Source organism: Molossus molossus, unplaced genomic scaffold (genome assembly GCF_014108415.1).
Source record: "Molossus molossus isolate mMolMol1 unplaced genomic scaffold, mMolMol1.p scaffold_m16_p_13, whole genome shotgun sequence".
NCBI classification, from domain to species: Eukaryota; Metazoa; Chordata; class Mammalia; order Chiroptera; family Molossidae; genus Molossus; species Molossus molossus.
Genome location: NW_023425348.1, coordinates 52,538,470 through 52,551,631, shown reverse-complemented (window position 1 = coordinate 52,551,631; position 13,162 = coordinate 52,538,470). Strand labels below are relative to the sequence as shown.

Genomic DNA, 13,162 nt, shown 5'->3' with positions numbered 1-13,162 from the left:
GTACTTCGGGGATTTGTGGAAAATGAGGCAAGTATCGCTGTCTGATTTGCCTATGCTTGCGTGTTACAGATATTGATGAGTGCCAGACTCGCAACGGAGGTTGTGATCATTTCTGCAAAAACACCGTGGGCAGCTTTGACTGCAGCTGCAAAAAGGGATTTAAATTATTAACAGATGAGAAGTCTTGCCAAGGTATGTGCTGAAACATAGCTGTGCTGTGCAGTGTCCGCTGGTTGGAGCAGAGAAGACGAGACTGGCAGAGACTGGCTTGCTGGGTTTCTCAGTTGTCAGTAATCCCACCTCCAACCTGTGCCTCGCTGATTTCACCTGTTAGGTAGAAGAAAGTCACTGATGTAGCTCCCAGGTACAGTTAGGAAACTAAGCTGTAAATGATCAGAGAACACCTCAGAGAACCCATCTGGTGTGATAAGAGCAGAGCTCTCTGCTAGAAACGTGTTGGATCGCAGAATGCAGACAGGGCTGTATTAGGTTGAGATTATGAACACTTTTATTTTTCTAAATTTCCTTTAATGTTATGGATTGTATAACAAAATTTGGTGGCAAAATGTGTAGATTTAGTTAACGTACCTTTTCCCAGCTAAAAGCTGGGGTCTACCCATAATCAAGCTCATGTATCAGTTGGTCTCTTCCTTGTAGCCCTTGTTTGAAGGTCCGGCCTTTGGTGCTTGGGGAGAGGGAGGGAGGGGGTTGAGCGGGGGAGAGGCTGGTCGGGCCTTGGGCAGCTGGCAGACTCTTCTCGGATGCTTCCCTCCCACATAAGGGGTGCAACAGGGAGCTTCTCTGGTGGCAGTTGTTATATTAATCATTGTTTGAGGTGAAAAGCTCTTTTGGGTAGGGGGTACCATTTATATTTTCAGGAAGGAGCGCTCAAAAAGATCTGCTATTATTTATTTCTGCTCCATTTTTGGAAATAAGAATGGTCTAACAATTTTGTTAGAAATCCCAGAATTAAATCAAAATCAGAAAATAATACCTGACTTTACTTCAGATACTAAAGATGTAAGATTACCTTTTTTTAACCTTACAGTGTGAATTAAGTTTCTTTCTTGGATGTTTCTTCTTAGTACATATTTTGTCAGACAATTCAAACATAGTCCCCTCTAAATTCAGTGGGTTCATTCCAGATGATTGCTGCGTGGTTTTTATTTATTTAGCTTGGAAAGCAAATTTGCTGTTCTACATATTGTTTTATAATGTATAGAGCAAGAAATACTGTTTAAGCTGTGTAAACACATTAAAAAGGAATTAGAAAAGTGATCTCATTATTTTTGGCAAAGCACAAGCCTGTCATGAACAGCCAAAATCAGCTACTGGAAGAGTCTGCTTTCTCGACAACTGGCTGATGTTAATAACAGAACTCAGAGTGACATTAATTACATGAGGAGAAAGAGACTTTTTCTCATTTTTCACTGATCGGTCTTGGTGGAACAAATATTTGCACAGAACAAATTTACTGAAGAAATTGCCAGGATTTCTGGGAAAAGCTAGGGAAGAAGAGGTGTTGCATGGATCTGCCCTTTTTATTTCATTTTTTAATTCTTCTAGTCCCTTCCAAATGTTGTTTTTTTATTAATGTAGTTTCTCATGGCACGTTTTGTGTTGAAACGAGGTCTAGCAGTGGTCTAGTTGGCTCCGCTGTGTTCTGCACTGGCCCGGGTTTATCCACCTGGAGAAACAGGTCATAACTCTGTCAGGCCCGCCAAAGAGCTGAGGAAGTGAAGCGCTGAGATCCTAGTCTGCAGGGAAGATGTGAGGACCTGGCCAGGAAAGAAGAGGTGATTAGACCGACAAATGCAGTCTTGAGTCTAGTTTCAGGACCTCAGCTGAAGCCAGGGATGCCTCCTCACTGAGCCAGGATGGGAGGAGCAAAGCCAAGGGATTAGCCAAGAGGATCCAGCTGGGAGCTTAAACACCACTTTTCGGTGTCTGCAATAGGAAATTACTGAGGATGCGCTAATGCATCCTTTTAGTGCAGGGGACATTAAAACGCAGAGTCAACTGCCCTTCTGGGGCCAGAAGACTCATCTTGGACAGATCAGAAAGAGAGGGACCAGATTTATCTCCAGCCCAAGTGTTTTCTCCTTTCGATTTGCCCTAGCTTATAGAATTACTATTGCTGTTTTACCAAGAGTAATAGAACAGTACTAATGTATAGGCTGCACTCTTATCATTTATAAATCCTTTTTAGGTAGGTTGTTATCTCACTTGGCTTCATTTAAATATCTTGAATTAATCAGCCCTGCAAATAAGCCTGAGTGAGAGAGAACATCTGAGCTTTTAGGCAAGTGCACTTTGCAACAGGATTTGGAAAGAAGGGGCCTGGCAGTGAGTATACTTGTGGGCTGCTCAACACTCTCTTCAACACCAGTGAGTGGGAGAGCCGACAGGAAATGTTTTATTCTGTTTGCGTTGTTGTCCCCGGTAACGTGTTCTCTCCTCGCAGCCCTCAGAGTTGGTTTCAGGTCCCCTTTCCCTTTACTATTACAGATGTGGATGAATGCTCTTTGGACAGGACCTGTGAACACAGCTGCATCAACCACCCTGGCACATTCACATGTGCTTGCAACAAAGGCTACACCCTCTATGGCTTTACCCACTGCGGAGGTGAGCAGAATGCCCCTCTGGAGTCAGATGCAACTGGGCCCATAGAAGACTTAACCCTAAGATTTCCCCAAATCAGGGCCAATTTGCCTACACTGGGGGATGAACAGGACATTCCAGTCCCTATACAGCAGAATTGAATCCACCAACTGAAGGGAAGCATCTGCTAAGGGAAATCTCCCCCCATTTATCCCTTTAACACGTCAAGTGTGAAATGGAGCAGAGAGAAGAGCTAAGCTCTTCAGCTGTGAATTCTTTACTGACTTGATCGGTGCAGTTATATTCAGAGAATGGGAGGATCTCTCAGGAGCTGATCCCCTATCTGTTGGCACTTCCCAGCAGACAGTAAAGTTGCAGTCCTCAGAGAGGCTTGGCAGGGAACCAACAATTCCACAGCCTTGCTGTGTGTAGGAACGGACTGCAAAGCTTTGTCCAGGCCCTTTGAGCTGGTCTTGAAGAAGGTCTTTGAGCTGGAAGCTGGACCATTGACTTTATCTCTCTGCTCTGTGCCCATGTAGCAACATGTCCTAATGTCATCTGTCCTTATGGTCAAGAAGACTATGGCAAAAATCAGGTTTGGCACCAAATAACTCCCACTCTGCATCCCTGATCATCAGGTTCTTTCAGCAATCTGAGGACATAGATTCAGATTCTGACTCAGAATATCTGGGGCTTCCAAGGTGATTCTGAGGCTCTGAGAATTTGGGAACCACTGGCCTAAATACTTCCTGCTGGATCTTTGTGTCCTGTGCTTAAGAAGAATGGATATTGCCCTGGCCAGTTTGGCTCGGCCGTTAGAGCGTCAGTCCACGGACCAGAGTCCTGGGTTCGGTTCCTGCTAAGGGCACGTACCTTAGTTGCAGTTTGTCCCCGACCCCGGTTGGGGTTGTGTGGGTGGCAACCAGTCCATATGTCTCTCTCTCGCATTGATGTTTCTCTCTCTCTCTTTCCCCTCTCCCTCCTGCTCTATCTGAAGATAAATGCAAAATGTCCTCGGGTGAGGATAAAAAAAAAAAGAAGAATGGATATCAGTGATTTGCTGTAGTGTTCTCTCTCCCCTCCTTTTCAGTCGATTCTCAGCATGGCTAAAACATGCTCTTCTGACCCATCGAGAAATCCCATGGGCACATTCCTTGACTACGAATGTGTGTCTGGGTTCTAGTTAGAGTCCCCTTTGACCTGGAATCAGTCTCAGGTTGACGGAGATTAGTGCAGGTCACTTTCCTTCTCTACCCTTCGAGGACATGAACTGGCCGGTGTGGGGACTCCTAGTTGTCTGTCTCCCCTGGTATGTAGCTCAGCAGGATGGTGAGGTTTTAAGTTGGAAGCCTGTGCAGCATCTGAGTTTGGACACCTGAAAGTCGAGTGTGACCCTTTCTGAGTGTCCTTGATTAGGGAATGGTTTGGTCAAGAATGGAACATGAGCCCTGGCCAATTTGGCTCAGCGGTTGGAGCGTCTACCTGCGGTCCAGAGAGACCCAGGTTCGGTTCCCGCTAAGGGCATGTACCTCGGTTGCAGTTTGTCCCCAGCCCTGGTTGGTCGTGCGGGTGGCAGCCACTCGATGTGTCTCTTTCACATTTATGTTTCCCTCTCTCTTCCTCTCTCTCCCTCCCACTCTATCTGTACAAAAAAATGGAAAAATGTCCTTGGGTGAGGATAAAAAAAAAAAGAAAAAAAAAAAAAAAAAGAATGGAACATGAGACAGTCCTGGTGAGGCTCATGCCAGGAAATTCACGGAGTGGTGAGTGGGGTCAGCTGGTGCCAGGTACTCATCCTAAAGGCAGTTGGCCTCTGCCCTTTGTTAAGTGAGTTTCAACCACGTGACTCCCCTCTTGCCGCGTCCTCAAGGGAAGGACAGTGCCAGCGGGGCAGGGATGGGCTGCCGTGACAGGAGCGTGTTCTGTTCCCCAGACACTGACGAGTGCAGCATCGACAATGGAGGCTGTCAGCAGGTCTGTGTGAACACAGTGGGCAGCTACGAATGCCGGTGCCACTCTGCATACAAGCTCCACTGGAATAAGAAAGACTGTGTGGGTAAGGGGCACCGTGGCTCAGACTCCAGCAGCGGGCTCCCCACGGGCCCAGCTGCACTCTCCCACGTCTGATCGGCCCCAGCGGGGCGGACCGTCCCTCCCCTGAATTCTCCTCCCTTCAGCTGTAGCTGCCACTCTTTCAATGGTTCAAAAACAGGAGATACTTTGCAGGCTCTTTGTGTTGCCTTGTGTGTTTCTGCGTGGGATGGAACTCGCTTCTGTTTGCTCTTCTGCATGAGAAAAATAGCCCACAAGGAACTCCTTCAGCTTGGTGGGAAACAGTGCCCGGCGTCTTGTGTTCCATGCTGGGTGTCAGCTCTACCTTCTTTTCTCGGGGCCTTTGGTGCACGGGACCCAGCTGTCCCTGTCACACCTGGAAGTGCCCTTCTCTTTCTGTGAGTGTCTGTATTTTGTCCTGTCTAGAAGCGAAGGGGGTCCTGCCCACTGGTGTGTCACCCCACGTGTCCCTGCATTGCGGTAAGAGTGGTGGAGGAGACAGGTGCTTCCTCAGATGTCAGTCTGGCGCTTACCTCTCTTCAGGTGAGTGGTCCCACCCCTGGGGCAGGTCCTCGTGCCAGGGCCAGGCCTTCCTGGCCTTCAGGTGTCAGATGCCCCCAAAGGGCTTCCCCTGAGACCCCACATGCTGGCTGTTTTCTAGTGGTGTGTGTGGAGCGGGGTGGGGGATGATTTTAGCTGCCGCCAGGAGAGACGGTAACCTTGTTCCCATGTTGACGATCCACATTCTGTCTGTCAGGACTGCAAGAGGCCTACTCTGTCACCTGCGGCTCTTCCCCTCCTCTCGGGAACAAACAGCAAAAGTCAAATGACTCTGCTTTTGGGGGTAATTACCAAATCTGTGCGTCCTCTCTGGGGCTCACCGTGTTCAACGGGCTTCATTCTGGGGGTGCTGTCCTTGGGCATTGGCTCTGTTCTCTTTTCTCTTTATCTCCTCCATGCCATGAGCGTGTTACATACAGGCTGTTCTCACCGGCAGCCTTGGTGCCTGAAATCTGACTTACCATGTGGCAGACACTTGCTGTGTCCACTGTGTGTTGGATGGCTCTGTGATCAGCCCTGGTGGGTCATCATATTGGGCAGAGGCCTGCAGAGCTCTGGGACCAGGAGACTCGGGTCTCCCAAACTCCCTGGACCCCAGAGCACCTCAAAGGTCCAGAGGGAAAGTGTGCCTGGGGCACTTGGCGCTGGTGGAGATAGGCATAGGTATGGCAGGGGGAGCAAGAATTCTGTCCGGAGCAAGGACCCTGAACCCTTTCTGCTTTGTCAAAAGACAAAGAATGAAATTTCAGGCTTTTAGGAAGCCTTGTCCTCCCAGATTTAGACATCTCTGTAATATGTCATGAGAACAGCTGAATGAACAAATGGTTCTTGATGTCCATATTACATATATGAGCAAAGCTAGAAACCCAAAGCAGGCTACTAATAGCTTGCATCTATGGATCAAACGGTTAAAATATGCCAGCCACTGTCTTCCATGTGTTAGCTGATTTAATCTACATTGCAATCCTCTGGAACAATTTTACTTTTATCCTCACTAAAGAAACTGAGGTTCGAGGGTGGGAACGGGAAGAGGGTGTCAATGGGGGTAGGGGGGTAACATCTGTAACAAAAATAAATAAATAAAAATAAAAAAAAAGAAACTGGGGTTCAGAGAGGTGAAATAATGTACCCAAAGTGGCTCAGGTAAGAGGCAGTGGAGCCAGGACTCTAACAGGCAGTCTGAATCGAGTCTCAAGCCTTGTCCTATACACTTCCTCTTGCCTGACATGTGGACCAGCCAGAGCAGACGGCAAGGTGTGTCTCACCAAACCCCTCCGTGGTGCTCGCTTGGAGATTTAGGCCAGCCCAAGGATGGGCAAGCAAATAGTTAACAGTTATTCAGTTCTTAATCTGTACCAGATAGTAGGCTAAACATTTTTTTTTTTTTTTTGCATTATCTCATTTAATCATCCCTGCAGCTTGGTAATGTAGGTACCATAATGATGTCTATTTATAGATAAGAAAACTGAGAATTAGGGAGATTAAGTTCTCATTACACGTCAAAGAGCTAGAGTTTGAGTCCTAGTCTTTGGCTCCAGAGCCTAGCATAAGACCGTGGGGGAAGAGCGGAATTTTGCACATGAGGCCTCCGAGTGGGGGCCCAGATCCTGAAAATCTGGCCATGCTCACTGAGTGCCATTGAGTCTGGTGGCCTCTCAGCCCTGTCCTCCCAGGACGGCCTTGCTTGGAAGAACCTGCCCTTCCCCATTTTCTTCAGCAGTCTGTCCAAATTTGAACTAGGGGATTTTGGTCTTTCTTGGGAAGGCACAAAAGTGACCTCATATTTTATTTTACTATTGAGGTTGTTTGGGGCCCTCCCTTGCTTATATTTGAGCACTGTATTCCTCTCAGACGGAGGAGTAAGTGTATGAGGAAGCTCCCGGTGTCTCCAGTCCCAGGGTGAGGGGCACCTCATGATCCAAACCTTTCTGGGTGTCAGGGTAAGAGAGGGGCTTAGAATATGCAGTGTGCGGTGGGACCCAGCCATTACCCAGCTGGTGTTTCCATCCCTGTGCCTCTGAAGGTAACATCTCTCACTTGTTTCTTTCTGAAGATATCGCCATCGTCAGGACAAGTGTAACCTTTAAGCTAAATGAAGGCAAGTGTAGTTTGCAAAAGGCTGAGCTGTTTCCCGAGGGTCTGCGACCAGCACTACCAGGTATGGAATCAGGTGGCCAGCGCAGGGAGCTTGCCTGCAATGCTGGGAAAGGGGCCGTAACGAGCTCGAACAGGTCAGAATCTCCAAGGACTCTCCTCACAGGCGGAAGAGGAGCCCAGCCTAGCACCCGCTGTAGTTCTGGGTTAGACTGCAGAGCTTCCTGTGCGAGGTACAGACAGGGAAGCTCTGGGGACACCTGTGAGCTCACAGCCATCAATAAGGGCTTCCAGATGCATTCGCACTTTGTGATCAGATTGGGTTAAATCTTCTAGATCTTCAAGTTTGCTTGAAATAGAAGCCAAAGAAATGAAAAGAGGCTTGGCTCAGAAAGCATGCTCTTTGATGGACAAGGATATAATACCCAGCTTTCCTGTTGGATCTCGTTTCTGGAGGCTTCAGCAGAACAAATACCATCCAACTGGCCGTACTGAAAAGAGCAGAACCCAGCACTCTTCTTTCTCCCCAGACCACATTTCCAGTATTGTTTCATGAAATCATTTCAGAGATTAAAAAAAAATCTGAATTCAAGTATAAGGGAGGCTTTTCCCCCCAATCTACCTTCAAAACAAATCATACAAACAAATAAACATAAAGCTCACTGTAGTCACTTTGGGCTTCCTATTTTAAGTAACTAACCAAGATTAATTTTGGTACCTCCATTTAAAGGAATAGTATGCAGCTGTTAATTATATGTTTCAAAGAATGTTGAATGACATAGTAAAATATTCTTGTTATAGTGCTAAGATGGAAAAGGGGAGAGTAACACTTTGTATATCTAATACAACCCATATTGCTGTTGTTTTTTTAAAAGGTAGGTAGAAAAAAAGAAAACTCACCGTATCACTTGTAGTGGTTATATCTGGGCAGGAGGGTGACTGGTGATTTAATTATTTTGTCTGCATTTTCCAAATTCTTCACAGTGGGTATTTATACTTTTAAATCAGTAGGGAAAAGCTTTATTTAAAAATAGCTGAGCGCCCTGGCCAGTCTGGCTCAGTAGTAGAGCACTGGCCTGTGGACCAAAGAGTCCCGGGTTCGATTCTGGTCAAAGGCATGTACCTCAATTATGGTTTGTCTCCAGCCTCAGTTGGGGTCATGTGGGTGGCAACCAATTGATGTGTCTCTCTCACATTGATGTTTCTCTCTCTCTCTCTCTCTCTCTCTCTTTCTTTCTCTCTCTCTCTCTCTTCCTCTCTTCCTCCCTCCTGCTCTATCTGAAGACAAATGGAAAAATATCCTCGGGTGAGGATTAAAAATAAGTAAATAAAAATAAAAACAGATTTGGTCTTTAGTTTACTTAACGGTGTTGTACTACTGTCTATTTCTTAGTTTTGATAAATGTACATGTTAATGGAAGATGTTAGTTAACATCAGGGAAAACTTGGTAGCGAGTATATGAGAACTCTCAGTAGTATCTTAGCAATTTTTCTGTAAATCTAAACTTATTTCAAAACAAAAAATTGAAAATAGAAAGGGAGAAAGGTTCAAAACAAACCTCTCTTAACTTTGAGATTTAAAGTGAGCCTTTTGAAAAGGTAAGATAGATCTTAGGGGAAATACACAGAGGGCAAATTGAATTGGCCTCCTTCTTCCTTTGGCTCCTGATGAACTGTTGAGCTTTGAACATCCTTGTAATGTTAAAGAACATGATACATTTGATATATCAGTTCAACAAAGCAAGACTTTAATGTAGAGAGAAATCGATTGTGTGGATGACATGTGGACCAGCTCTTTGGTTCAGGTTAGCAATCATTAGTTAAAAGATTCACTGGAAGCCATGGAGGGAAGTGGACAGCCAAAGCCAGGCACAGGGATGTGCAAAGCCCTGCCTTACCCCACACTTTCATTCCCATCCTAGATGCCTTCATGACACTGGTTCTGTTGATTCTTTGTGCCATATATTGCTGCTGGTTATTTCAAAATGAGACATCACTGTTGAGGTGCGTTCCAGCTTTGCCTTTGGGTTGGAATTTCCTCAAGGTCAGTTTGCCTGAAAGCAAGAGTTGGTTTCCTTTCTACTCCTGTGCTCGTTCCTTATTTGAAGTCTCAGCCTCTTCTTGGCACATCACAGTCCAGCTTTAAGGAAACCAACTGTGAGAACACAAGTGCACCTTAGCAGACCAGCGGTCGGGAATGCAAGACCACCCTGGTTCCTGTCTGCCACGCCATGTGGCTGCTCAGGCGGAAACATCCAGCATTTATCCATGAAAGTGATTTCCAAGTGCTAAATCATTAAGTTATATAGGAGGCAGTGCTGGCTTTTCAAAATTGAAATGTCATCATACTCCAAGCTGAGGGCTTTCAACGTCCTGGCATCTGGAGTTAATCATTTAGTCCCTTGAGAGTTGTTTTAATGAAATGTTTACTGAGCTCTAGCGAATGCGCCACCGAGTGCTTTGCCGGAACTTGGCTTCCGATGGTTTTGTTTCTTCATACAGAGAAGCACAGCTCAGTAAAAGAGAGCTTCCACTACGTACACCTTACGTGCAGCTCCAGCAAGCGAGTCCCAGGAGCCCCAGGCCGACCGAGCGCCACTAAGGAAATGTTTATCACTGTTGAGTTTGAGCTTGAAACTAACCAAAAGGAGGTGACAGGTTGGTTTGAAAACAGTCCACGGTGCCTGGCTTCTCACAGCTCGCTCCTTATTCCTTTGCTTTTCACTTCTCATCATTCTGGGGTGGGGGGTAGGGGGCGTAGTGCAACCACTGAAGTATCTCCTGTTTTACTCACCCCCAAACTAAACTGGATTGGTTTGGAACCTGATGATTTTACCTACTTCATGAAAACCCAAAGCTACCATTTTGGTCAACAGATTTCTGTTCGTGTCCAATGCTGCCCAGCCTGCTAGGTGCTCAGCTCCAGGTCTCTTCCCACTCTGACCACAGGGAACTGGGGGAGGCGGGGTCCTGCAGTCGGTTCGCTCATCCTCCCCCACTGCAGCCCGCCGTCCTCCCCCACTGCTGTCCCTCTCGTTTCTGTAGCTTCCTGCGATCTGAACTGCACCGTGAAGCGAACAGAGAAGAGGCTCCGGAAAGCTATCCGCACACTCCGGAAGGCTGCCCACAGAGAGCAGTTTCACCTCCAACTCTCAGGCATGGACCTCGAAGTGGCTAAAAAGTCTCCCAGAGCATCCGAACGCCAGACAGAGTCCTGTGGAGTTGGCCAGAGCCACGTAGGAAACCACTGTGGTGAGTGGCCTGCTGGCCAGGACATTCTTGCTAACAGAACTGTCTTCAGCTCCATGCACACTAAGGTAACCAAAAGTCTGGCCCACCCTTCCCTGTCGGGCTCACTCCGGAGAACACCCTGGCCATGCATTCATCTGGGAACCTCATGGTGGTGTCTGTCATGTCTGCTGGACCCGGAGCTCCCTGGCACCTGGCCTTGTGGTGGGCACGTAATAGATGTTTGTTGAATTGAGGGACAGAAGGGAAGAGGCAGGGTGGTTGAGAAGAAGGAGTATTGTCCTTTTAGGATCTGAGGGTCAGTGGTCTTCAGATGACTGTGGTCCCCTGGCTGGGGCAGGACTGCAGGTAAAAGGCACTAAGAGCCTCTGCACACCCCACTGTCACAGTTCCCTTCTTATCTCTAGCTTGACTGATGATGGCAACAAACAATCTCCTGTTCACAATTTTGGGCAGAGGCCAGACTGGGAGCGGCTCAGCTGCCTGATGAGATCCCTGAGCTTCAGCCCAAGGTTCCTCGTGGTGTCAGCTCCATGGATGTGGGGGGATGAGTATGAATTAAACTTGAGACCCAGCGTTTGAGCACCATCGATCCTCTTCCTCTGCCGAAGCTCTAGGCAAGAGGGACCTGAGCAAGAGGTTCTGTGGTGGTCAGTCTTGAGATGTGTTTGTTTGGAGAGACTGTTCTGAGCAATTATGGGAGATTCTATCTGAAAAGTCTTAGATGTAGGAAATTGGAAGTCCCACTTTATAGTAATAATGGTAATGATTTATCGAGTTCTCACCTGTCTCAAGAACAGGATTGCATCTAAGCACTGTAGCTGCATGATCTTATTCAATCCTAACAGGAATCTTGCCAGGTAGGTATTATTATCTTCATTTAACAGATGAATAAACTGGATCTCAGAGGGCTCAGTTCTCTTGCTCAAGATCACACTGATGGGCTGACCCCAAAGCCCGGGCTCTGGTCCCAAGTAAGGGGAATTTTGATAACCAGATCCCTCCAGAATAAGCTGATGTCCTTTCTGAAGTGTCATTAAAATAATGAGTTTCAAGAAATGAAGCTTGAGCTAAGGAGTAAGAAATCAGTGGTTCTGAAGGAGCAAAGACTCATTCAGGAGAATTATCAGCAATAGCCCCACAGCCCAAATCGGTTGCTTTGTCAAAATGTAGTAAAAATCACCCTGGCTGGTTTGGCTCAGCAGTAGAGCATCAGCCCATGGACCAATGAGTCGTGGGTTCGATTCAGCCAAGGGCATGTACCTCGGTTATGGTTCGACCCCGGCCCTGGTTGGGGTCATGCAGGAGGCAACCAGTCGATGTGTCCCTCTCACATCAATGTTTCTCTCTCTCCCTTTCTCTCCCTCCCACTTTATCTGAAGATAGATAGAGAAATATCCTTGGGTGAGAATTTTTTTTAAAAAGTAGTAAAAATTATGTAAAATCAGGTGTAACTGTCCAGCAGAGGCGGGTTCTCAAATGGTCTTGACTTTTATTCCAGCTGACTCTCTTAAAAAGAAAGAAAAAAAAAGAAGCCAAAACAACACAGCTGGTTAACTTGTTCTCATTTAAAAGTCAAAGAGTTCCAGTTTCTGTACCAAAATGGTGATGAGAATTGGCTGTCGCTGTCCTACTTTCTAGGGTGAGCTGCAGAAAGTCTCAGGTTGTGGGCAGGCTGGGCCTCCTCCTGGCCCCTCAAAGCTAAACTGCACCCCTTCCCCAATTAGGGAGAGGCCTGGTGGACTCACCAGGGAGACTTTGTGGCCAGTTAAGAATCCAGGAAAAACTAGTGTCAAGGGCCCTGTGGACCTGCTCCCAGTGAGAGTATTACCAGTACTACCATGAGTGTGCTTCTGGGAAATAAATGTTCAGAAGTTACTTAACAGAGGCCTCATGACCATGACTTATGAAATGCACGTGGTATGGGGTTTATGTAGCTGTTGTGTGTGTGTGAATGTGTCCTGAGATACTGGTCATGTTAAGTTAGGTTGATTTGTTGCTGAAGGAGGCAATGTGTCTTGTCTCAAGAACTCCCTCTAGCAACAGATGGATTTTGTAGTCCATATGGGACCACACCAGGTTCACCCTGACAGCAGTGTTAAAGATTTTACCATGTAGAGGGAACAGCACAAAGAATTACCAGTGAAAATCCTTCCTCCTGCTGGAGGGAGGAAATCAGTGTAAGGAGCAGTTGGGTGTGTGCATTAGACAGGCTTTTTACCCAGCAGACTCATGGCACAGGCAAGCCACAGTGTGTGTGTGTGTGTGTGTGTGTGTGTCTGTGTGTCTGTGTGTCTGTGTGTGTGTGTGATATTCCTGGTCTATTCGATGGTCTTAGAACTTCACTTCATAAATACCAGGCTTACTGGTATTTTCTGAACTCTGGATGGTACATACCGTAGATACAAGCCTAAGATAGTTCTTTTTAGAAATTATTTTCAGTGTCTGCAGAAGAGAGTTCAAAAAAGTGTTTTAAATCACCTAGAAGGAGAAATGGAACCATTGTGTTTTTCCTTTAAAATATTTTTTATTTAGTTTTTAATTATCTAAATAGTGCATGTTTCAGAGGGTACAGAAATGTACACAGTAGAAGTGAAAGTTCTCC

The 13,162-nt window shown here is 46.6% G+C and overlaps 1 protein-coding gene across 3 annotated transcripts in view; it reads left to right on the top strand.

The window, feature by feature from the left end:
* The window catches only part of SCUBE2 (signal peptide, CUB domain and EGF like domain containing 2), a 64,245-nt gene that overhangs the window by 27,753 nt on the left and 23,330 nt on the right, over positions 1 to 13,162 (top strand). For 2 of the 3 annotated variants that reach the window (XM_036258065.1, XM_036258064.1), the window contains 8 exons: positions 70 to 192; positions 2,509 to 2,625; positions 4,535 to 4,657; positions 5,080 to 5,196; positions 5,411 to 5,497; positions 7,268 to 7,372; positions 9,811 to 9,966; positions 10,354 to 10,560. In XM_036258065.1, coding sequence (XP_036113958.1) covers positions 70 to 192; positions 2,509 to 2,625; positions 4,535 to 4,657; positions 5,080 to 5,196; positions 5,411 to 5,497; positions 7,268 to 7,372; positions 9,811 to 9,966; positions 10,354 to 10,560 — 1,035 coding nt within the window. The remainder of the gene's footprint in view (positions 1 to 69; positions 193 to 2,508; positions 2,626 to 4,534; positions 4,658 to 5,079; positions 5,197 to 5,410; positions 5,498 to 7,267; positions 7,373 to 9,810; positions 9,967 to 10,353; positions 10,561 to 13,162) is intronic. The other variant, XM_036258066.1, reaches the window with a different exon arrangement.